Raw genomic sequence first — 26440 nt, 5'->3', positions numbered from 1 at the left:
ATATAATGGAAATACATTAGATAAATACATTAGTTCAATGAGTTCCCCACAGTTTTCAAACGGGGTGACGATTTAATAAAAGACGAAACAAGTCCTAAAAGACATACTATAAATTCCTTAACATAAAGAAGGAGTATATGTGGTATTTTGTAGCTCCTCACTTTGCTGACGAGCTTCCCCGCTTGTCATCGACATGTTTGTGCTTTAAGTGCTGGATCATTACAACCGTACTGCCGTTCCATGCGAGGTCATTTTTGCAAATGTTGCAATTAACACGCCGTTTGCTTTTACTCAGCGTGAAATACTCCCAAACTTTGTTTTTTTTTTTTTGGACAAACGGCTTCTCCGGCTCTGCCATCATTCGTGTGTTTACTTGTTCCCCTCTCCTGCTAGCTCAGCGTCTCCTCCGCCACACTGATCTGTTTACCTGTGACGCATACAGCCCCACAGCCCAGGCAATCTACCCTCCAGTTAAGTAGGTGGGGGTAATGCACCTTCAGCTAGTTGCTAACCGCTAAATCCAACAAAAAGGAAGAAGACAAGTTAACTAATACAGTAATGGTGAAGCACAGTGCATCTATTATCGAAAAACGTCAATGCTTTTACTAATCGAGTTTTACTGATTTTATCGATTCGTCGCTGCAGCCCTAATTTCTACATTAATGTGAACTTGAACTCAGCCATGTTTTGTACCTGAGACAAGATGTTACAGTTGCAGCAAGGGTATTTTTTTATGAACGGGAAGATTTCAGCACACTGAAAACAACGTTCAGACAAAATGCATGCCGTGATGAAGGGAGTATCATAACAGATCCTCTTTTGCTGTGTCAGTATTACTTTATCCCCTTGCTAACCTTAAAGGTCCCATATTTTGCTCCTTTTCTGCAGTTTAAAATGGATCATTGATGTCTTCATGAAATGGTAGTAACATGTTTTGGTCCAAAAAAAAGCCAATAAATCAAGCACAGCAGCATTGTATCCAGGCTCTCATAGCCCCTCTGTTCAGAACGGTCTGATTTAGTGGGCGTGACCTTCATTTGTAAATGAGCCACCGCTGATACCGCCCCGCTCTTCCGCATCACCAAGAGCAGCGCCACGAGCTCCGAGTGCACAATGTTTAGAAAACAGCGAAGCTCGTTTACCATAACATTACAGGCTAAAACAACAGGCTAACCGCAGCTAAAGTTAGCATCTTGAAGCTAACACAGAGACAGGGGGACCCCAAGGAAAAGCTCTTACATCTGCTCCACAGCACACAGCATTTAAAATACTCACATTTCCAGGGTCCGAGGTTTGTTGCGGGATGGTTGGTAATGCGCCAGGATTCAGGACCAGTCTATTCGCTAGCCCTCTGTTGGACTGTCCAAAGTTGGAAAAGCAGTCGGCCGTGAAGTGACTAGCACACACATGGACATTTTTACTGAGTGTAGCTGGCACATTTGATAAATGAACTCAAGCCACTTAGACTTGTCTTCTTCTGAGATGAGAAGCTTGTGCATGGAACTATATGGCTGTTTACAGCCAAAAGCAAAGCAGTGATGGTTCTTCAACTTTGGCATTCTCCTCCCTGCTACTGGAGAATTCTCTCCAGCAGCGGGGAGGAGAGTGGGCGGGGAGGGGTTTTGGGAGTATCTTCTCTGATGGACCAATCAGGTCAGACTTGCTCCTGATTGGTCACAAAAGGGAATCGCTGACGTCGGCAAATCCCCAAAATCCAAACAGCTCGTGTTAGGTCAGGATTTTACATTCACAAGCACTACTAAGTACAGGTTTTGTCATTAAATATCACATTTTGTGGGCTGGGAGGAAAGCCAAAGACCCACAAATTTCACTAAAATACTTAATAAAGAGATTTTTGCATAATTTGGGACCTTTAAATAACCTTCTGCTGCCCGCCATGATCCTCTTCTCATGACGCTGTTGACATTCTGCGTCACATGTGACATCGTGTTAAAACGACACATGATTGGATGGAGATTAATCGTTAGAGCCCCTTAACCTTCAGACCTGCATTAATCCTTGGTGGCATAGATTCAACAGGATGCTGCAAACACTCGTCAGAGATTTTGCTTCATATCATGATGATAGCAAAACACAGCTGCTGCAGATTTGTTGGCTGAACATCCATGATGAGGATCTCCCTTTCCACTACATTGATCTGGAGACTGTAGAGACCATTGAAGTACAGTGAACTCGTCGTCATGTTCAAGATTATTTGACCTTGTGACATGGCGTGTCACCTGAAGGAAGTAGCCATCAGGGTACACTGTGGTAATAACGGCAGAGGCATGAACTGCAACAATACTCAGGATGGATCCCTGCTTTCATGATGTTTATTCCAAATTCTGAGCCAACCATCCGAATGTGGAGCAGAAATCCAGACTCATCAGACCAGGCAACGTTTTTCCAATCTTCTATTGTCCAGTTTTGGTAACCCAGTGTGAATTGTAGCCTCAGTTTCCTGTTCTTAGCTGACAGGAGGGTCACCCGGTGTGGTCTTCTGCTGCTGTAGCCCATCTGCCTCAAGGTTGGATGTGTTGTGCGTTCAGAGATGGTCTTTTTTAGAAATAAACATCTTTGATCATGTAATTAAGCATCAGAGAAACCTGAACTCACAGCTGAAGTTTGTTATTTTGCCGTAGATTCTTGTGAAGCTGAACCTCACTTTGTTGCAATCATTGTTCTGATCACTGAGCCTCCTGCTGCTCCTCTGCTGCTTGTTGACTTTGCTGGCAGACACTGGCCTACATTCTGTGTTAGCGGGACAACAAGTGCAGCGTGTTACCGGACGAGCTGTTCAGGCAGTGCTCGGTGTCACAGTGAATGGATGAGGCTGAGCTGGCCCCTCTGTTTTCAGTGCACCGAGTTTGATGTCTATTGCAGCTGACTGCTCTTCAAAAGGACGAGCCATTTGTCAAAGATGCCACAAGAAAGGTGGCTCTATGCTGGAGCCGGGCCGGGCGCTCTCTGTTCCTCTCCCTTCACAATTTGCAGTAACAGCAATGCTTAGCTGAGCCCTGATTGGCCCTGAAGTTTGTTCATTCAGACAGTGACAGACAGAGAGCTCAAAACTCCATCCTCTGAGTTTGACCCACAGACGGGCTCACTGATAATGTGCCGTCATGTTGAGCTGAACACTTGCTCTGATGATGAATTAATTACTCAACAGCTTGAACGAACAGTTGGACCAGTTTTCACAGTCAGACCTTTGAGAGATGTGCAGCTGTGGATTCTCCATCTGGATCTTTGGAGATTTGTTTCATGGTAATCACCAGATTCTTTGTCTTGATTTCAATTGTTGTTGAAATATCTTCTTTTTACTATATGTGGGAGATTTTATCAGCTGTTTTGTTTTCATCATGTGTTCTCGTGACATTGGGTGATCATTTCCACTTGTCATTTCCACCCACCACAGACACATTTTCAGTGGGCTGTGACATGTGTCATGTCTTTTTCAGTGTGGCCTCGACAACATCTGACACCCAACGCTTTCAACAAATTTAGGCTTGGCTTAGAATTTGCCAAAGGCACTTCAAAATGTGACATTTTCCTGCCTGCTGGTTGTAGATCAGAGAACTCTGCACCAGACAGAGAAGAAAAAGAAGCTGAGGAAGGATTGATAGTCTGTCAGATTTTGTCAGACAGGGGTTAAGCTGCCGTTTCAGGACTGTCAGACCTCATCGTCACTACCTGCCGTTTGATATCTGTCTGTTCTGAAGCTCCAGCAGTCTGCTAGTTCATCCTGGTAAAGCTGATTGAAGAAGTAAAATTTATTGCTGTGTGTTTGTTAAATTCCTACTGATGTGTATGAAAGAAGTAGGGCTGGGACGATATGCTATTCTCATAATTCAATTCTATTACGATTTTTGAGGTGCCGATTCGATTTAAATTGCAATACTTCAATTTTCACCATTTTTGCGATTTCTAATTTGCTTTTTTTAACATGCCACCATGTAAAAAAAAATTTGTGATGATGATAATGTCTACAGACTATATTAGGAGCCATATTTTCCCATAAAATGCACTTGACATGAGTCAGGGAGGAATATTTCGCCCTCTGCTGGACAAAAGTGGTGATTTTTTTCCAATCCAGTTTATAAACAAAGACTGAAATAAAGAATTTGTATTAAAAAAAAGAAATCATTTTTTGACAAAGAATCACGATTTTGATATTGTCAAAGAAAAAATCCCAATAACATACAACGATTTTTTCCTTCTACCCCTGGTAAAAAGATCCTGATCACAGATATCTGGGGTGGTACATTGCACGTGATTACTCTTTTCACCTTGTGGTCTCTTTTGGTGATGAAATTACTTGGTGATAAAATTTTCAGAAGGCCACATTTTAAAGCTCAGGAAACTCAGATATTTATTCTGTAAACAACTGAGGCTGATGTGTTTTAGTATTCTTTTAGACAATTTAAAAATGTGGTGTGTTGAGGTACACACTGCAAAAAAATGAAATCTGATCAAGTGTTTTTGTCTTATTTTAAGTAAAAATAGTCTTATTACACTTGATATAAGCCACATTCAATTGGTCAGTCCAGAAAAATGTCTTGTTTTGAGTCGTTAAAAGACAAAATTTAGGGATGGCAACTGAAAATCAATTCCTGTTGAGAATCGATAAGAAGTGGTTCAACCCATCGATATCATTAGTCTTTGTGCTTAACGATTCTCTTATCAATTCTTTACACTATGCAGAGCTGCAGGACCTTACGTCCACTAGTCTGCCGTGGCTATCTTAGCTTAGCCGATGATAATACTTTACCAATAAAACTCTGATTCAGGATTTTTATTTTGAAGTTTTACTGAAGAACTGAACTCACAAAGAAATGTACATTACTCTTTCACAGAGGACTCCTATTCACTACAGTCAACATGTTATAAATCTCCAATAAACAAAATGGCACTAGCTTGATGCTAGCACATATGGAAAACTGCACTGATATGCTAGTGGTTAGCATACATCGGTATAACTTTGGCTTCAGAATAGAATTTCAACTTTCAGCACGGACATATCACAATTACTCTTTGTAAGAAATACTGAAAACCCCAAATGTCAAAATACTCACAGGAAAATAAAAGAAAAGTTAGGTGCTGGCTCATGGCTATGGCAAGGTTCCAAACAACTTAAAATAATGCTCTGACCACTTCGAGATACCAGAGGGCCTACTTCAGTCAATGATATATTACAAAACACTACACAGACATCACATGACAAACTATTTTTACTTATTTCTGTATATTTACGGCCAGGGATATCCAGATCCAGTGACCAATTACATATTTCTTCACTTATAAACTCAATTTACTGTTAAAACTAGAATAATATCTAGATACAAGTAACTTTTCTCTCATTCCATTGGCAGATTTCTTTTTACTTACTACAAACAAGTCCTCATTTTTTGTTTTGAACAACTTAAAATAAAGACATTTTTACGTATTGGTCAGGTGAATGTGGCTCATATTAAGTCCAAAAAGACATTTTGTACCAAAAATAAGACAAAAACACTCGATAAGATTTCAGTTTTTTAGTGCATTAGTTCACAACAAAGAAGAATGAAGCAACTGAAGAGGAGAAGTCTGTGGGTCTTTCTCCCTGTGTGTATCTCAGAGTCGTGGAGTGTTGAATGAACCTCCAGACTTCTCGCTGGATGGAAGTTTCTCTCTCATTTCTCTCTGAAGCCGTCATGTTCTGGTACCAGTTGCTCCAGTAAAAGGAAAAAATGAACATACACAGTAAACAGAAATACACATGCCTCAAAAGCCGTTGCACGCGCGCACAGACACACACTCATACACACACACACTTACATGTGACCTGGGAAAACATTCCTAGACTCATGACCAGAACGTCTGGAGGGATGACCTGGTTTTCACTTTCCCCCTTTGTTCTCTGATGATCTCTTCGATACGTGAGGATATTCATCATTTCACAGTCTGCTGGAGCTTGACTGCTGTGTCTCTCTCTGATACGGCTAAGATCTGGAAAATGGATACAAGGCTTTGAATATTTTTGGGACTTTGTGAGTGTTTACTGATTTGTCTTATTTGAGTTGCCATGAGGATTGGAGTGGAAAAATCCCTGAGGCAGCTGACGCAAAGGAGAAAGAAAAGAACACAAGACTTTTCTGTGAGCGTCTGAGTGAGCAGACAATCAGGGATGATTGAGGGAAGCTTTTCTCAGAGATGGAAATGAAGACAGTCTGACTGACCTGCTGTCAAACTGATGCATCTCCTTCATGGCTGCTTTGTGCTTCTGCGTCCTGTTACCACTTTAACAACAAAGGCTGGTTTTTGGAAGATGCTTAAATGCAGGCACATAAAACTTTGCACTTCTGGTGTGTTATCTTATCACAAATTCATCAATAGGATATTTTTCCGGAAGTTTACAAGTTGTTTAAGTTTCAGGATTGGTGAGTATGAAAATGAGCAGTGAGTTTCTTCAAAAACATGTTTTTTGTCTTATATGCATAGATTTTTTTAAATGTTGAACCTGTGCTTCATGGAATATATGTTTACTATGTCACATTTGTGATTAACATCGGTATATGTTTCTCTGTTCACATGAGAAATATTGCACATTTGTATTACTTTTTATTTACTTACTACTTCTACTACAGTGGAGGCAACAAGTGGGTACATGACAAAATTCACCAAGGTGATATCTTATCTGACATAATCATCTCATAGGCAGTTGTATTTTTTCATATTGACATATCATGTCGTATCATGTTGAGTCGAGTTGTGTAATCTCACATCCTATCTTGTCCTGTCTCGCCTCATTGTGTCGGCTCGGGTCCAAGCAGCAACCTCTAAAATTATGAGACAATGCGGAAGTGCTAAAATCTGCTGTTTCACAGGTGTTCGCTCAAGGCTGGCTCTGGAAGTACAAGCAGACACATACACACCAAGCCAAAAAAGGCATCTTCACAGCAAAAATAAACTTATTTACAGCATGGTTCAAATAAACGTCTTCGGTCTGAATAGCCAGTTTCATTGTTGGCACACACTGTACAGGGAGTGAATTTTTTTCTTAACCAGCAGTTTAAAAGATATTAAAATCTTCACTGGCTTTCAGTGGCAGCTGGAATCAAATTCAAAGCTCTTCTTCTGGCTAACAAAACATTGACATGAATCCCATCCTACTTGGGATCCTTCATCCAGGTCTACACTCCTCTCCCACTATGCTCTGCTTGTCAAAGACGCTGGGTGCTCCCAGCCCAACGCGGCTCCAAAACACTAGCCAGACTCTCCTCCTCTGTTGTGCCCAAATGGTGGAATGATTTACCTAACTCTATATGATCCACGGAGTCCCCTTCTGCTTTAAGAGATGTCTGAAGACTTGTCTGTTCAGGGAACACTTAAGCACTTAAACAAAACCCTTCTCCTCTCTGTCCTCAGGGGTACAATGAGTCAGAAGGTCTAAGACCCAGCTCTTAGTGAATTTTCAGCACTAGTTACAGAAAGTTGTTGTAGGTTGAGGTATATTGTAGCAGCAATTGATTATGTTAGTTAGCTAGATTATTCTACATTATTTAAAAAAAAGTTCCTAACTTTTCAAAGATTGCCCCCCCCCCCCCCCCCCCCCCCCCCCCCCCCCCCCCCCCCCCCCCCCCATGTTGTAACATATCATAGATCATATCGGTTTGTTTCGTATTATACTTTATCAGCTTATCGTATTGTACCGTATAGTACCTTACCTTGCCACATTGTCATGTATCCTAATGTCATATCACCGAGGTTTACATCTTATCACAACATACTGTACCCCACCACATCTGTTGAACCTTCCACTGTCTACTGTGTCATATAGTAATGTTGTCGCATCATACTGACCGCATAGTAAAATATTACATGAAATTGTATCCCACTGTGTTTAGTCACACTGCACCACCCAGTATTGTGTAACAACACATTATATTATATCATATCCTGTGCCACTGTGTCGTATCGTACAAAACAACACTGCACCAAGACTCCTTTACATAAACATGGATCACAGAAAAACTCATTATTTTTAGTTGATTCCTGCTGTTTTCTGTTCTGTTTAAAAAACATCAGTGCCTCTCAGCTCAGACACAGTGCTTTATTTAATTCCACCTCATGTACACATGTGTGTAAGCAGCCTCTGTTTGTATCTGGAGACTTAAAAAGTATGCAAAAAGGCTTTCCTAATCCCCTCTTGTTGCATCTACATGAAATGGCTGCAAATGGGAAAAAGTCTTGTGTTTTTGTTTCCCCTATGGCAACTGCCTCAGACAAAAGGCAAGAGGAGCTCAGCAGGAAGTCACAGATTTGATCCCCAGAGTTAATCTTCATGGGTGTACACATTTTCTGTGTGAACCGTCTAGCCAGCTTTATCAGAAAGTTATTTTTTTCTAATCGATTAAACGGATCTCTTTGATGTGCCTCAAGCTGCGGATGCAAAGCTAAAGATTTCCTCTAATTCGTTTGATAATGCTGTTTTACTCTTAGGGAGAAAGTTTCACAGTGCATGATATTAAACAGTTTAAATATTTCAAATGATGAAACATAATTCCTGTCCTTTTATGACAATACCCTCAATAATTTAGCTATGAAATGAAATTAATCATCTATATCTGCGGTTAAAATAATTATTTATTCATGGAGACGTGGCTCAAAGCTTCTTTTGCATATTAAATTTGTCTCTGCACTTATTGAACCCTGTGGTTAACAAGTATTAGTCCTGTTGTAAAACACTTTTGCATACATGGTTTCAAAATAAAAGCCAAGTTAAAAAAAGTTTAAATATGAATACACTTTTGCTCAGTCCTTCATTAACTATTTTTTTCCATTTTGAACTTTGTCAGGGATCTTCGGTCAGAAGTTGGAGGAAACGGTTCGATATGAACGCAGGTTTGGGAACAAGCTGGCCCCCATGCTGGTGGAGCAGTGTGTGGATTTCATCCGACAGTGGGGCCTTCGGGAGGAGGGACTATTCAGGCTGCCGGGACAAGCCAACCTGGTCAAAGAGCTGCAGGACGCCTTCGACTGTGGGGAGAAACCCTCTTTTGATTGGTAGGGAAACCTTCATAAGCATGGATTTTAAGATGTCTGATTGCTGTGATTGAACAGAGTAGCGATCATCGTCGGAGTTTCTTCAGGCTTTGGTTCGTGAGCAGAGAAACATGTATTTACTATTTCGAATTGATGGTATCATTTTTTCTTTTAAAAGAAGATTACTGTGGATAAGTTCTTCTGCAGAAAATTATGTCTCTTTCAAAACTTCACCACAAAAACATCCAGATGTTTTCACACATTTGTTCCCTGAAGGCACAGATTTCAAACCCTGAACATCCCCACTCTCTGTGATAAAGAAACTGTTCATTTTCTCCACAAACTGGCAGCTAAAGTGAGGTTTCAGTCACTCTGTGTGGTGTGTAGGAGGCTGCACTGTGAGACTGAAATCTGTTTTTTAATGTGACAACCTTCATCTATAATTCAGCCTGACAGACAAATGGATGAGTGATGGACCAAACCACCTCCACATCACTTCTTCTCTGCTTTTCCATGTTCTTTTGCTCCGCCTACCACTCCTGCAACCACCAAGTCTAATAACCATAGATAAAATCTGGACAGGGCTGTCAGGACCCAGGCTATACATCAGCTTCTTACCGCTTCCCAGAAACATAAGGACAGTATCTCACAGTCAGTGTGTCATCTACACACTGACACATCTCTACCCTCTTATTTCTACTCTAATAAAACCCACGCCTCCTCTGTCTCTACCCTGATTCAGTTATTTCCTAATATAATGCTCTGCTTACCTCAGCAACAAATAACATCAATGTCTACAGGACTAAAAAAAACGACTCCTGAACACCTCCTACTGATTATTTTCTCATGTAATATTTACATCCCATGCTACATCCTGAAAATCAATGTGTTATATCATCTTTGACTTACCATCAGTAATCTAGGAGAAGTGTGAGGGGGTGTGTGAATCTGGAGAATCTCTGCTCTCAATCTGAATATTCCAGTTTTTTTGACATAGGACATTTTAGTGGGTTCAGCTTTTACAAAAGTGACATCGTCTTTCTCTTCTTTTCTCTGCAACAGACAAAGATGAGATGCTAAGACGACTGAACAGAACATCAGCTTTGTGAATCAACTTGTGAATGAGAACAGTTTGTCATGTACCAGCTGTGACAGAGGTCGAGTAGAGACACAAACTGTAGGCAGAAGGAAGTGGGACTTTAGCAACCAACGGACAATAGCCCTGCTTCAACCAAGCTGTTGGGTTTGTCTCAGTACGCATTTTGGGACCCTTCCATTGGGGTGCCAGACTAAACCGATCCAACCCCAGAAGGTGGAGCAAGAAACACTAAAGTCCGTTGATTGTTTGAAAGAATTGTCATTTACTGTGTGACAGTTGCTGGGTGTTTTCCATCATTGCTCTTGTGCTGTGTTGTGTTTTTCTTCTTAGTTGGAATTTTTAGTAGGGTACACTGTGTCAGGTTGCTATGGCATCATTTTATTACATAACTGATGCAGCTGTTGGCATTCATCTTACACACTGCCTACCAAAAGGGGCACTGTTGGCTGTGGGAACTCAGACTGGCATAACCGATCAAACCAAACTGTACTGATCTAAACCAGACTGCTTGGTGGAAACAGGGCTAAAATCTGTTAACCCTGCACATTTTTGCAGCAGATCAACATCTTTTCAGGTTCATAGATGTGGAACTAGTGTGAAACAATCAGAAGACCACATCTTACGGGGTGCTGGTATAGCCCAGTGGTTGAGGTTGCATAAGGCTACCCTTCAAGTAGGCGGTCCAAGCTGAAATGAAACCCTCAGCTCCTCCCACCATGTTTTTGGCTCCACCCACAGTCCTGCCCTTTCTGAATAAAGGAATAAAAAGACAGAAAAATACCTTATTTTTCCATTTTGCTGCTTTGGTTTTATTAAGGGCACACTCCCTCTTCGTGTGGTATTAAAAACTATGGGAGCTTCAAAAAGTGCTTCTCCTACCTCCTAAAAAATTATTAGTGTGAAATTAACCATCTTTCAGTGACCTTTCTTTTAGATCATCTCAGCTTCCCCAGTGTTCTTGTTGTTTTTCTTTCCTCACTTTTGTTATTGTGCAGCTGTCCTTCTGTTGCTTTTGTCTCCTTTCTGCACTTAAAGTTTTTGTGTTACCTACAAATATTTATCGGAAAGTTGTGTATGTTTTAGATAAAAGCAACAGTTATTTATTACCTCCACCAAGGAGAATATGTTTTTGAGAGTGTACGTCTGTCTGTCGACCTGTTTGTTTGTTTGTTTGTTTGCCTGTGAACAACATAACTCAGAAACTAAGAAACAGATCTTGATGAAATTTTCAGGAAATGTTCAAAATGGGATAAGGGAGAAGTGATTACATTTTGGAGGTGATCTGGATCACTGTCTGGATCCAGGATTTTTTGAGATAGGGACGTTTTCACCATATGTATATAACTTCATGATAAATGGTTGGATTGCTTTGCAAAACAATACAAGACAAGGTCACCATAATTTCTGACAGATGCAAAACTAAGATCCAGATTCTGGCAATATTCTGGATACAAAGATCTAGAATATGAAATATGTACTGGGTCATCATAATTTTCATTACTGTCAGGTAACAAATTATTGTACAAACCTGCAACTAACACCAAATTGTAGCAGACAGTATGCTGAAAGGAAGTATAACATTAAAGTAGGACTAAGGTGTTGCGTAAGAATCAAAATATGCTTGGTGGAGGTCTGCACTCTCTGAGTGCCTTTCTAGTTTGTTAAATTTGTTTTTTTGGAAAGAAGTTTGATTCTACTCTCTTCATGTTTATGTAACACAACAGTTTGCTAGGGACTAGCTTAGCTTCGCTTAGCACTCCGAAAGACTCAGAACAGATTGAAGTAATTAAATTAGATCCTGACATGAAGTGGTTTGTCACAAGACTCAGGAGCTTCTGTTTTTCATACAATATAATGCCATTTTGCTTTGAGTAGTGTACAGTAACTGTGCATTCAAATAACAGTCTATGTGTGTTTGTGTGTGTGTCTTTGCTCCCTCCACAGTAACACAGACGTGCACACTGTCGCCTCTCTCCTGAAGCTGTATCTCAGAGAGCTGCCCGAGCCTGTCATCCCCTTCCACAAGTACGACGACTTCCTGGCCTGTGCCAAACTTCTCAGCAAGGATGATGAAATGGTAAGAAAGAGGATTTGATTTGTTTCTTTAGACCTGAGTCCAACGTTAACTGGGCTTTTCAAATACCTGTAACCTCTGCATCAAGTTTTCAAAGTCAATAACACCAACTGAAGTCAGTGCTGAAAAACTGTCATAGAAATCACCCAGAGTCCTGGTTTCTTATGTAATGGCTTTGAGTTTTTTTCAGTGGTGTACAAATATTTTTACTCAATAACGACTCTGAAATCATTGATTGAACTCATTGTTCTTCTCTACAGGGTATGAAGGAGTTGAGAAAGCTTGTTGAATGTCTACCTCCAGTGAACTACAATCTTCTCAAGTACATCTGCAGGTATGAGCTCATTCTTTGAGTAGATGATAATTTGAAGAGTGACCTGTCAATAGACCTTGAACAGCTGTTTCTGTTTTGCAGATTTCTAGATGAAGTGCAGTCATATTCAGGAGTGAACAAAATGAGCGTCCAAAACTTGGCCACTGTGTTCGGGCCGAATATTTTGCGGCCAAAGATGGAGGATCCCGTTGCCATAATGGAAGGTTTGTGATCCTCGTAGCTAATCTCAGTGAAACCATTATTGCAGAAGTTTAGATTTCTGAGTGTGGTTTTGTGTCATCAGGTACAGTTCTGGTCCAGCAGCTCATGGCCGTTCTGATTGGCCGACATGACGTTTTATTCCCCCATGAGGACAGCCCCACAGCTCTGGAGCTCGTCAACAACAATATCGAACCACAACAACAAACCAACACAACTACCTCGGCGATCACCGCGGTGTCTCAGAACACTGAAAACAACAACACTCAGACGCTCCGGCAGTGTACGTGGGAAGCACCTGAGTCTCCTTCACATCGGCAGCATTTAGATAACAACGGGTCCCCTCGATCAGCAAGCCCTAGGAACGGAGTGATCGGACGGTTTGATATGACGCGCAGCCCGCCGCTGACTGTAAAAAAGAACCCAGCTTTCAGCAAAGGGAGTGGGATTGTTACAAACGGCTCCTTTAGCTCCTCCCCCTCTTTAGATCAAGAGAAGAATCAGACTCTAACAGGAAGTGGGGGTTTACCACCCCGGCGTAATGGGGCGCTTAAAGGATCTGGGACAAAAATGGGCACCAGTGGCGTGACAAGTGGAGGAAATGGAACTGGTGCTGTCAGACTGGGAGTTTCTGGTACTGAAACCCAAAGCCGCAACGGGCTTTGGGTCCAAAACGGCTGCGTCACGTTACGGGACAGCAACAAAACACACATGGATCAAGCATCCAATCAGAACCGTCTGTCCACATACGACAACGTCCAGTTAAACCACCAAAACCACCAGCAGCAAAGCCACATCACCAACACGTGTCTGAACAGCAGCTGTGAGGACAAACAGAGCGTGGACAGCGCCACATGGTCCACCTCCTCCTGTGAGATCTCCCTGCCAGATAACTCCACCTCCTGTCGCTCCTCCACCACCACCTGCCCCGAGCAGGACTTCTATGGAGGTCACTTCGAAGACCTGGATGGAGCCGGGCAGGATCATGAGCCCTTGCAGTCTGGTGGAGGCGATGGTGAGGGGAGGAACAGCAACAGGGAGGGCAGTGGAGATGGAGCAGGACGGAGCAGTCGGGGAACCAGCAGCAGTGAAAACAGCGACGGTCCCACTGTGGGTAACGGAGCGGGCAGCCACAGCGCTCTGCACAGCTTGGTGGCCAGCCTGAAGCAGGAGATGCAGAAGCAGAAGGCTGAGTACGAGGCCAGGATAAAGAGGTCTGTCTGAGAAAACTCAAACCTTTTTAAGGACATGACACACATTGGCTTTTATTCTTGTATTTATTAATTAATATGTGTAATTTACAAGAATAATAAACCTTTAAATGAGTAGTGTGTGAGTATTGGTACACTGATGCCACAGAATCCATGCGCCCACCTCTAGACAGCATCCCAGCTGTGTGACAGCAGGTAGCCATGCTCTAGTTGGTTTCCTGATCTCTATAGCTTCCCTTATCCAACGCTGGTATGTGTAGCAGACCAAGAAAACTGAAAATCGACCTTTCACACACTACTGCAAGAAAAAAAAAATCATCATCTGTAATCGTTGCATCCTTATTCCTGACCATGTGTTTTTTCATCCTCCACAGTCTGGAGCAGCGCAATCTGGACCTGGAGACTGAAATGGTGAATCTCCATGAGGAGCTGGACCAGGAGAGGAAGAAGTACACAATGGCTGAGATCAAGCTCCGCAACGCCGAGCGCGCCAAAGACGACGCTGAGCGGAGGAACCAGATGCTGCAGAAAGAGATGGAGCAGTTTTTCTCCACATTCAGTGACCTCACCGCGACCGGCAACACCACCGTCACTGACCCCCGCAGACCTGAACGGAACAACCCGATCTGGATACAGTGAGGAGACGGGGCTGGACAAACCAATGACGACTGTGAATGGGAGGAGACAGAGTACGAAGGCTCCAAACAGGGTTTGGCTGCTGGATGAAGAGGAGAGGTGAGGATGTAGGAAGGTGAAAGGCATGTTTTAATGTAAGACGTAGGAGGTTTAGGGCTGATGAACGCCACCTGTAAAAATGTAGACATCACCTGGAGTGATGCAACAATGACGTTATCTGTAAATACAGCGCTATTTAAACAGAAAGTGATCACTCCTCAGACCGAGAAGGCAAAAATGCTTTATGATAATACACAGAAAGGAGGGAAAACTGAGGTTGAGATCAGTAAATAAGTAAAAAAGGACACTACAAAAACTGAAACCAGAATCATATTGTTGCTCTGTTTTTCTGTCTGCTCGTGTACATAAAGAGAAAACAATGCACACATCGTCGCCAGTCTGTAAAAAGGAATGAAAATACTACTTTAACTTGTATCTGATATTTATCAAAGTTATCTATGTGTGATGTTTTGTATCAAGACTTTTCCTTGCACTTACATGTTTGTCGTCTCTCAGCAAAGTGGTACTGAATGTCCTGTAGCTCAATGTGTACATGTGCCATTTAAAGTGGACAATATACTGTATATGTGCCTGTGCTTCTGTGCTGTTTCTTTTACCCCCATGACCAAAAAAAGAAGCCTGTACTGTAGATATTTATGAGATGACCGTAGACAGTACTGGTTAGTCGGCCCTGTGCTGTGATTTACACAAACAGATGGTGAAGGGAGGATTGAGTCCATGCTGATTTTAAAGATGAGTTTTAAGATTTGGTAAAGGTAAAGAAGTCCTCCTCTTCAAATGTACTGATGTGGAGCCATCGTAACTTTAAGTGTTCAGGAAATTTTGGGTTGCACCAAATCGTTCAAGGTTCAAGTTCCCTCTGACTACAATATGAAAAACAGCTGTTCATAGATGATTGGTTCCAAAGTGGGGATTGCAAATTACCTTCTAAAACCAAAATATATCAACTATTGCATGTTTCATCTGTTAATGTTGACGACAAGCAAAAATTAATTAAACAAATTATATTTCATACCAAAACCACACAAAGTGTTTGGTATGTTTTTCACATTTCTTTGTTGTCAACAAGACCTTGAGGTGACTAAACCAGGACAACCCAGTATCAGTGCAGGCAGATTCATTCAATTCAAATTCAACAAAACATTGTCCAAGGGGGCAATTACAGGCGCATAAAGCAGCAAGTAAACAACTGTAGACAAAGGATGAGAAAAACAATCAGCTAAATTTCAGTCATTGCACAAAATTTAAGCTAATCTTTAAATTCTAAAACACTAAATACAGGAAAATGAACATCGAAAATACAAAAAAATATACAAAAAATACAACAGATAATTCAATAGTAAAATACTAATTTCTGAAATGCTGTCATACTAAATACTAAAAGTCTTGAGTATTGGGGATCAGCATGAGTTATTTGCGAAATGAAGCAATATTTGCATGTAGGTAGTCTAATTTCTGCAGCCAAACCAGGTATCATTAGCCTCATCTTTGTTCATATTTGTTTTGTTTTGTTTCTTTGATTGGTCTATTAGTGTGTTCCCACAGCAGGGGATGCTAATCTTGTGCACTGATATTTTGGGGGTTGTTGTCTGATAAATTTGTGGACCTCTGCCCTATATCCCACTGAATTTAGGGGAATTTTAAGGAGGGAATAATTAGTTTCACTGTTGGTATGTCGTCAATATAAAGTATCGAAGGTTGATATAGACACCTGTTACAGTTCTGGTTCCCAAACTGATAGTGATAGATATATCAGTTTTGACTCAAATCTTTGGATACGCACTGATCTGACACCTGAAATTGCGATCATTTTCCTAACACTGAGTCAGGTGGTACTGGTTTTGTTACAATACAGCTCTTTCTCTTATCATATATTTTTATTATCATGACACTGACAGTGTCATCTTTTTAACTCCAATGCCAGTAAGGGTATAGTTGTGATACTTGGACCAGGACTTTCACAGATATTTGTGTTGTTTGGTCACTGGTATCATCACAGAAAGCAGATACATATTCATTCATATTTATTAAACATGCCCAACACCTGCTCCAATAGTTAATCACTTTAAAATTCAGCTATGGGTTTAAAACTTGCCAAAACTTCTCCAGCTTAGCACCATCAGGCTTTAATATAGCGCTAAACATTAAGGAGATCTAAAAATCATCTGGATGAGGCTGCAATCACGTGTTATTCAGAGGGAAGACTGACATGAAACACAAAAAAATGAAAACCTTTGTCAAGATATTTTTCTTTAAGTGCATTTGTTTTTCTTCTTAGGGCATGGAAAAAAATCCTTTTTTTTCCTGACATTTAACATAAAACAGTAACTTAACATAAAAAAATAAGTTTAACTGGATTTTTTTGTAACTCATGAACAATTTTTTTATGCTCACCAAACATTTGACATAATTTCACACATTTTTAATTTACATATTTCATAGTTGAAAAGCTCTTTAAACCTAAGAAGTATGTCTGTAACTTTCTGAAAAAAAGGGAATATTCAAAAAACTTTTCTTTCATGCCTTATGAAGAAAAATAAACATTTACGGATTTTTACACAGGCTGAAATGCAGTTCCACCACAGAAACCATTGTGTTTAGAAGAAATGACCTTAAATAGAGTTTCAATGCAGGGACCGATCATAATAATGTTTGGTGAAACAACATCCTGATGGCTGGATCAAGATCTGGACAGCCTCGGAGCTGTGTCTGCTGTCTTTTTATCTGATAACAATAACAACACCTGAATAGTTCTTGTTTTCAGTTTTGCAATTCTGCTTCTGCCTTCTGGACAAAAGTTTTAATCCTTTCCAACCCCATAAAAAGAAGAATAAGCAGAGTAAAGTTGTGTTTTTGGCTCATTACTGTGAAAATGGATTACAGCATCAAGTGTTCGCGCTGAGGGCATCTACAGCCTGGGCACTCGCTTCAGTTCTTTGTGCATGATGGTGCATGAGTCTGTGTACGACAGGGCCAATGTATGATATGTGAATGTTTGTAAAGCAGCTGTAAATCAGTGGTAAGTGTATTTATGTAGCTTTGAACCAAATGTGTAGATGATGGAGGGATTTTCTCTGATGGGTACAAAACAGAACACGTGACTGCACACCTGAGCTGGACTTCTTTCAGGAGAAACCTGCTGCTGGCTCTTCTTCTCTCCCAAGACCAGTTCAGACCTGCTGCTGGTCAGTGCAGGACATGAGGAATGTGCACACGGAGGGGAAAAAAGTGCCTAAAGACGGAGTGAACGAGACCTTCTCATTTTGCACCCTTCACAGTGAAGTAATGGGTTTAATCTGAGCTGACAGCGGCACCTCGTTCTGTGAATTCCTCACAAAGAGCAGATCACGGACACCGGGCGGGAGGGAGAGGAGGACAGGGAGGTGGGATACTTTCATGACATGATACTTGATACATACAATAACTTTAAATAATGAATGAATATGAATAAAAAGCATTTTTATGTTTCATGTACTTGTGATATTTGGTGATTTTCCACACAGATGATGCAGAATTTGAAAAAAGTGTAGCAAGAAGTCAAACAGATTTTCATGATTTTTATTTTTTGAAATAGTTTTGATTGTAATGTATTTAAAGTACTCTTCCTTTCCATTAAAACTACAGCAAAACAGCCAATTCTGTCATTTGAAGGCCAACATAACTGCAGTTTGAAGACACTTCAAACTGCAGTCCACGTAAGTTTTTTTGTGAATTGCTTCCTTTAGGGACGTAAATTTAACCCACATGTGCTAAAAGAGTTGTAAAAAAAATTAATACAGAAGTGTATCATGACAATTTGTTAGTAACAAGCTCAAAAATCTGTGTTTTATACATTCTATTTGGTAAGCCTCAAACTACAGCAACTACACAGAATGTCCCAAGATTTTTTTTTGACTACAGAAAGTCAATAAGAATAGTTACAAACATAATTTCATTCCATAGTCTGTTTCATTTCTATATGTTATGATAGTCTTTATAAGTGAGTGGGGGAATTAAATAATAAACCAGCATCCTGTCTGAGTCCCTTCATCTCCTTGTTTCAGGACCCTCTGAACAAAACATTCCTCTTCATTCAGCTTTTCCCCCTTTTCTTGTCAGGTCTCCAGAGCAGATCCTTCATCTACAATTCCTCATGTTGATTCATATAGCTACACTAATTTCTTTTTCAGACTTGGGACCAGCACTAATGAGAACAATAGGACGTGACCTCCAGTGGTTGCATTGAAACACTGCAATTTTGGTGTTCAGTGTTTTTAGATGATGGATCAAAAATTAAATGTTTGAAATAGAATGAAAAAAAAAAATTTTATGCCCTAAGACAGGGGTCCCAAGTCGTTTTGCCTCATCTCACCTGGACTTACGTTGTACCAGAGCCACAAAATCTACTTTACCTTCACAATGACAACAAAACAATGTTTACAATTTGTATACAAAGTCATAATACGTTGAATAATAATGCAAACAAGAAGTTTTTTGAACTCATAAAATTGTAGAGAAGGAAAATTTAAATTCCATAACATTCATTGATAATGTCGCTAAACTCATCATTTCTTGTTGTTTGCTAATTTCTTGCCACAAATCAGGCATGTACATTAAGCTGGTACTCGCTGTTAAATGAAATCATCCACAAGGAATCAAATTTTATTTATTTCTTCTAGATTTGTCTTTTTGTTGATGCAGTTATTTCACCAGGGGTGTAAAACCTGAGGTTAGCCACAGGTGCATGGAAAGTAGGTGGGCTGTTGATGGTGTAGGAGAGGTGGCAGATGTAAAATTGTAGTTATGTTTAGTGTCAATGTCATTATTTATTTCCCCCCTCTGTAAGAAAATTAAAAATTCTCTATGTCAATATTTTTTCAAAGTTACAGGGATCCATTGGAAAGGAATCAAAGAGCTTCATGTGGCAGATCATTAGCCTATGAAGAATAAAAACACTTAGTTACCTTTTAAGTAAGTGTCCATTGCAATGACCACCATTCGCCAGAAGGTTAAATAAAGTTACAGCTCTCTATAAAATTATAAATACTTATATGATAGTATAACACATTTATAAGCACTTATAAGCTTGATTTGATGTCTGTAATAAAGAGTAATACAGGGAAACTTCACAGCTGTTGTGTTACTGCAGCTTGTGATGGTTTCAGCCTTTTAGCTGAGTGTCCAGCAGAGCTGAGCCTGAAACTTGACTGATAGTCTGCGTGGGAGGGACTCAGACTTGCTGTCACAGTTTGAACACATGAAAAGAAAATACAGAGAAAAATGCAAATCACTGCAGGTGAAAGAAAAACAAACACTGCAATCCAAGATCAAAGGTTTTGTTTATTTTCAATCACATACATATACTATTTTTACATACACAGTTCCTTTAAAATGTGTTTACAGTAACAGCTTTCAGTATTTTTTTCTTTTTCTTTTGCATTTGTTTTGACTTTATTTGAAACGCTAGAGCCTGAAGCTTTGAGATCAGCGTGAAACAGATATAATTTTTCATTTTTTTTTCTTTTAGATTTTCCAACCTGACAATGTCAAAAAGGATGACTCATCAAAACAGCACGGAGTAAAAGAAAACAAGAGAGAGAGGGAAATCGTAAAAGAACAACATCACCTGATTCAGATGAGCTATACAGGGTTTCATCTTTGTAGACTTCTGAGCATCAACTGACCCTTGCAGTAGCTTGCCTCCCTGTCTGAGTGCAATAACGTGTTTATTGCATCATTGGATTGTTGTTATTTACAGTATGACACAAAAACAAAATGTGGAAAACAAATAAGCTGGGGATCACAAGTACTGGGTCCAAAGAGTTTTAATGTTGGCACAGCTGAGTATAAGATGTATCCTTACTTCTGACATGTTTCAAAATGGCAAAACATTATGGCTGAATGACAAGTCGACCTTTTTTAAACGGCTAACAAACTCACTAATCCTGATTCCAAAGAGATCATGAATCAGAAGCAGGATCAGCTGTTGATACATTTCTATTTCTGTGTGGCCGAACATGATTACACACATGAACTACTTCCAAACACATGACTCTACCAAGTCTCCATGGACATTCTTTAAAGTGATCCCACGTGTTTCACCGAAAGAAAAAGCATCTTACGGTTTGCGATCAACGCTGGTTCATTTGAAATCACACACACACACACACTCTGATGACCAAGCAGAGCAGCAATGACGTGAGTGAAACAATTCATTTCTACATTCAGTGCGGACAACCCAGCTGTTTCTGTGTTATACTCAAATCTACTTTAGGCGCATTAAACAGGATCAAAAGCACCTTTTTTATACAACAGAATTGTCAGGAGAGATCGTCTTATAAAAAGATTCAAAATTCACATTCAGAGAAAGAAAGAAAACATGATTCAGTAGTAGTGTGAAAACATGTCAAGTTAAAAGAATGAATGGTTAAAAATGCCCTGTAGATTATCTGCAACAGTACCGTGAGTATTTGTGGTGCAGGAGTCAACCCCCTTTGTGATAAATTCTTCTGTACATCTTCGAAACATAAAAGTAATTTTCAAAGTTGCACCCTGTTTTTTTTTGTAAAGATTGCCCTGGCCAGACCCTGATCAGAAAGCCAAGCTCGCCCTAGCTTATCCTGGAGACGCGGCTGACGGGGGGGCCCTCATAGCTCTGTGAAGGTAGTGCAAGTCTGTGTGTGGGGGTGAGGTGAGGTGGGGTGAGGGGCTCACTTTTCACAGGCAGAGTAGGAGTGTTAACAAAGTAGTCATCAGAAGACAGGGGTATCATTTCAGAGAGGGGGTTTGAGGCCTTGTATGTACAGTGACAGGGATTATTTCACACATGTAATATGGAAACTGAACCAGAGATTACAGAGATGGTTCAGCTGTAAACATGCTGACAAACTAAAGTGTGAAATGTCCCCTGAAACAGTGCGCTGAAACATTCCCTGGTATTTTTAAGAATCCAAAACAGCAACCATGCAATTTCCGTATAAGATAATAACAGATAATGTTTGTTTGACGTGCTGAAATCAACCACAAACGTCTCTCGTTGTTGTCTAGGAACCTGATTTTTGTGTTTTGCCAGTTACCGAATTATATGAGAAAAGATATATGATAGAATCTGTTAGTTTGGTTTCTAGTTGTGGTTTCTTGTTGCATGTGACATCGCATTAGTTATGATACTGAAGAAGTGCGCAAAAAACAGTGAGTGCATCAAAACACATGTGAAAGACCATGTATGTGACAGTGTCCCAGTTTAGCATATCTGATTACACTGATTAATGGAGAGTGAATCTGACAAATGGTGACTTGTATAAATCTAAAAATGGCGCCCAAGCCTAAAAAAGCCATTCCATCTGGCTTAAGTTTCAATCAACACCACCAGTGTTCACCATAACCAGCTAAAACATAAAGTTAAAGCAACAACATCAGGCTGAACTGTGTATTCCTCCTTCATGCTCCACCACATGTGCTGGATTGGGGATTCACATAATTTAAGGCAGAAAAAGAAGAAGCAGAGGAAAAAAATATACTTTCTGCACTTGCAATGCTTCTTTCCAAAAGGCACTTGCCATCTTCCACCTGGGGTTCAACTCGTCAAAATAAATAAGTTACAAAATATATCTTCCAGTTAAGAAATTAAGAAGTGAGAATAACTGTTGGATAAAATTTCTCTAATTAAAAAAAATGACTCTGCAGTGTGAGGTGGATTCATGACATTTCTTATAGAAAATGAAACATTGCTACAAGGTTAACACTCATTTCCTGCCTGTAAACTTCAAACTGTAACTTTTGCATCTCCTTCATTATGCCATCTATGTTTCAGTCAAATAAATAAGGATGTTCTCTTCATGGTGAAACCACAAAGAAACAAAGCAGCCTCCTGTGCCTATGAGGGGTTAATGTTCCACAGGTCACTGTGTTCACACAGCAGTCGTTCTCTGACGTCTCAGAGTGGGAAGCCAGGAAGCTAACGTCTTTCACTGTTAATAATAGCTCAAATGACCATTTATCTGGTCTAAACAAACAGAGGTATTACCCATTAGCATACTATCAGCTAATGTTAGTATTAGCCTTCTTTAATGCCAACAACTGTTTGTAGACAAAAGGTCATATTTCAAGCTTACACCAAACAGCTTAATACCTGTGGTTAACGCCACCTGTGTGCCAATGTTAGCATTAGCCTCCAATCAATTTTTAGATAAGTTTACTGTCTGATAGCATTACATAAAATATAGAATTCCTAGTTAAAGTAGATTTCACCATTAAGTTATTTTCAGACATTCAAACTACAACAAAAAACACAAAACTTTTAGCTAGTGTTAGCAAAAAAACAAGTTTAAGCTAATTTATTTCCACAAACAGTAGTTTGTGTCATTGTTTCCGGACACAGGCCAACGTTTTTCATAACACATCCAAGTACATCATTGCAAATAATACTAATAATAATAATAAAGAGCTAGCTTTAGCTTTCAGTATGTTCCAATTGTCGACTGGAAGGCCCATCTTGTGCTAAAAGTTAGCTTGACTAGGCATTCTGTACACTCAAATTTGTTCTTTGTAGGGCTGTATTCAAAGATAAATAAGACCTAACTAGCTTTAGCATTCAGTATTTTCCAGTTGATACTTAATAAGGCCATGTTAAGAGCAAAAATAAAGTTAGCTTTAGCATTCAGTATTTCACAACTGATTCTTGTTGGGGCAATATTTTAAGCTCAATTAAGGCCCTTCTTAATTAGCATAGCCACTGAATGGTGTTACACAATACAAACAGCATGAACCGTTCAGTTTGGAAGTGGTTGAATGCTAATGCTAGCTTTTGGTGGTGGTTACCTGCGTAATCAAATACATTGTTTCAGCTAGGCATACAGCAAGCTATCTGTAAAGATTTTAACAATCAAGACCTTCAAAGAATGGAAGTCCAATTTTCTACACGTGCTCACCTTCCAACCTGGAGCACACAACTTATAGAGTTCGAGATTCCCACTCTGAGCATCACTTCAGTGCAAAATGACTGCTATGTAAACGCAGGAAAGTCGTGCAGGGCTATCGGCCTGCCCTTGAAGAGGTGGGCAGACCATCACAGATTAGGAGGGGAAATGAAAGGGACATTACGCACAAATTGGACTCATTAAAGCTCTCTCATGAAATCTGAGCACAATCAAAATAATTCACTCTTCTGAGTGTACTGACCCTTTAAGTCCCAAACTGAGCCCTGACATTTACTCATGTCATAATGGCCTGCCTGTGGTTAACACACACACACACACACACACACGCACACGCACACACACACACACACACACACACACACACACACAAACACGCTCTTTCCATCCTGTGACCAGACCCCCTTTTGTCTGGGTTTGAGTTAGTTCACATTGTATATAAACAGAAGTCTCTATACAGACTCATTTTAGCATACAGTGAGATTAGCATTGTTTCAAATCTAGTCATGCAGGACTACAGCAATAGGCAGGGGCAACTGAGGTGGAAAGCGGTGATGTGGCAAGGTGCGCAAGTCAGAAAAGAACTCCTGGTGTACTGGCCGTCAGTCCCACTCTGTGTGCCATTCAGCTGTACAGAATTACATTATTTACAAGTAGCGCAGGCAGCGCCGCTCAGGGTGAGAACGACTACATATCCCTGCAGATTAACCACATAAAAACACACAAATCAGGCAACCTTACATGGGGGATCATGGTGGATGAGGATGAGGGTGTCTAAGACCAAGTCTTGAGGTTAAAATACAGCAGTGTGGTTACATAAGGGCTGTACAGGGATCTGGGAAAAGGAGAATGAAGTCTGTATTGTACATTAGTAATGAGCAAAAAGGCCGCCCACCTTGCCACAATGATCAGAGCGTAATGCTTCTGTAAGGACTTGGGGGACCAGCAGCCAGCCAATATGCACTTTACAGGAGATGCAAGTCTAAGCATTTGGTCGTTTTCGTTTGGATGCCATATACAAGATATGTGGGGTAATATAAGCAAAGCAACTAGAGGATCAGTAACATATATCTCAGCTCATTTACTTCAGTTTAAATGCTGTTTTTGAATGACAATGCACAGGCTTTTAGATTTCAGATTCTCTGTTTCCATAACTTATGTTTTTGTTCTTAATATCTTAATTTTGATCTTTACTCTTTTTTTGTGTTTGTATTTTCCATGGGTCATTTCAGTCAGGTTCTTCACCGTCGGAAGAACATGGGGTTGCGCAGGCAGGCGGCTAGTCACCTGCAACACCCCAGGGGTCCTGCAGAGGTCTCCAGGCTGCTGTCAGTGTCTGAGGCCAGGGTCTGGTCGGTGGACATGGAAGAGATGTCATTGATGGAGGAGGAGGGAGGGAGGCTCTCGCTGCTGTTCACGGCTGCACCTGTGCTAAGGGAATCAACAGCAGCAGGGGGTTACAACGTAAAAGAGTCCAGGTGGAGACAACAGCAGAAAAACACAAGCAGGGGAGGTAATTTGTGAGTGCACACAAAAGGTTACACAGAGGAAAACGCGTAGCTGGGTATGTTCTGTGACACTGAGACATCAACAACATCGACAAAACCTGTGGAACAACACAATCACGCTGTGTGTAGTGATTAAAGTGTAAATATGGTTTGAGTCCACTGGGTTTCACAGGAAAGATTGTCAGAGGCTGCAGATTTCACAATAACCAGTAGATGTACTGTTTAAATCTTTCACAAGCTAGGATGTAGCTGTTCACACAGACACAGACCAGTCACTGGTAACACACATTGACAGTTTGGTTTCCTCGTGCAACAGGCAAGTTCATTTGTTTTCCATGATGAATATCCTCAAATGAGTGATACATTTGACTGCAGGATAAAATATTTTCAAGCAGGATAAAATATTTTCTGAAGAAACATCAATTACAATTGCAAAGGAAAGAAATCCACAAAAACTTTGTAGTTAGATAAATCCTTATTTGGTAATTTGTCAATATGTTTTGAAAACTAAAACAATCACTGGAGGTTTTGTAGTCGACACTTTACTTCAGTTTTCATTCCAGCAACTTTTAGTCCTCTTTCAGGAACTAAAGCTTCCTGTGGCCAAAAGTCCTGTTAAGGTTACTCAAATCAGGCTGGTGATAGTGGAGAAAAAAATGAATTGCACTTCACCATTTGACCAGTAGAGGGCATTTTTACAAGAAGAGTGCTATTTAGCAAAGGCGACACCATAGAGGCAAAGACAGGCCAGCCTTGTTATGTGTCACACTACAGTTAGCATTTTAGCATAAAGGAGACTCAGCTAAATGGTTTCAAATGTGCTTTATTGCACTGCAGGTGGATTTGTTGAATCGAAACATGAAAAGCAAAAAATCCAGGTAGCAGAGCCTGTCAAAGACCTTTTGAAACATTAGAAACACATTTCTTAAAAGTCTCCCGTTCCTAAAGACAGTTTCTGTGGTTGAAAATCATCAAATGATGTGTCTCCAATTTTTTTTACATGAAGGATTTAGTGTCAAGAAACTTCAAAAAAACACTTTGAATGACTTCCTTATGTCCTTGTAAAGTTTATCAAATTGTTCAGCCTTTTCATCTCAGTGGTCCTAGTTTTCTGCAGAAGATATGAGCAGTGTTTAACTGTACAGTGCAGGCTAACTGTAAATCTGCTGTTGATATCTGTTCTCTGCTGGAGGTAATTGCTTAATGGCAACTGGTGAGCACTTGAGCTGACCCAAAACAAAAGTGAGAACAAAGCAGGATTAATGTCTGACATTGCCTCAGCAGTAGGTTTACTTACAGGAAACACATCAGAATCAAATGTCAAAAGTCAGTGTGTGGGTCCAGTCGGGGGTTGGCTTGAGCAAAAGAACACTCGAATGCCTGC

General features: G+C 40.4%; 2 protein-coding genes across 17 annotated transcripts in view; one reads left to right on the top strand and one right to left on the bottom strand.

Annotated features, from left to right (window-relative positions):
- arhgap24 (Rho GTPase activating protein 24) overlaps window positions 1-18016 on the top strand; it is a 93510-nt gene extending 75494 nt beyond the window's left edge. For all 5 annotated transcript variants that reach the window (XM_074690025.1, XM_074690026.1, XM_074690028.1 and 2 more), the window contains 6 exons: window positions 8835-9042; window positions 12065-12197; window positions 12455-12528; window positions 12610-12731; window positions 12812-13940; window positions 14312-18016. In XM_074690025.1, the coding sequence (XP_074546126.1) occupies window positions 8835-9042; window positions 12065-12197; window positions 12455-12528; window positions 12610-12731; window positions 12812-13940; window positions 14312-14576 (1931 nt within the window). In that variant the 3' untranslated portion in view covers window positions 14577-18016. The remainder of the gene's footprint in view (window positions 1-8834; window positions 9043-12064; window positions 12198-12454; window positions 12529-12609; window positions 12732-12811; window positions 13941-14311) is intronic.
- Window positions 18017-19934: 1918 nt separating this feature from the next.
- mapk10 (mitogen-activated protein kinase 10) overlaps window positions 19935-26440 on the bottom strand; it is a 40528-nt gene continuing 34022 nt past the window's right edge. For 9 of the 12 annotated variants that reach the window (XM_074690033.1, XM_074690039.1, XM_074690042.1 and 6 more), the window contains one exon: window positions 19935-24974. In XM_074690033.1, the coding sequence (XP_074546134.1) occupies window positions 24832-24974 (143 nt within the window). In that variant the 3' untranslated portion in view covers window positions 19935-24831. Of the gene's footprint in view, window positions 24980-26440 lie in introns of all 12 variants that reach the window. The other 3 variants (XM_074690037.1, XM_074690036.1, XM_074690038.1) reach the window with 3 other exon arrangements.

This window comes from Halichoeres trimaculatus, unplaced genomic scaffold (genome assembly GCF_033239565.1).
Source record: "Halichoeres trimaculatus isolate MK-OKI-2021-1 unplaced genomic scaffold, fHalTri1.1 fHalTri1_scaffold_16, whole genome shotgun sequence".
In the NCBI taxonomy this organism is placed as follows: Eukaryota; Metazoa; Chordata; class Actinopteri; order Labriformes; family Labridae; genus Halichoeres; species Halichoeres trimaculatus.
Note: the sequence above shows the minus strand (reverse complement) of the source record. Positions and strands in the feature narration are given on the sequence as shown.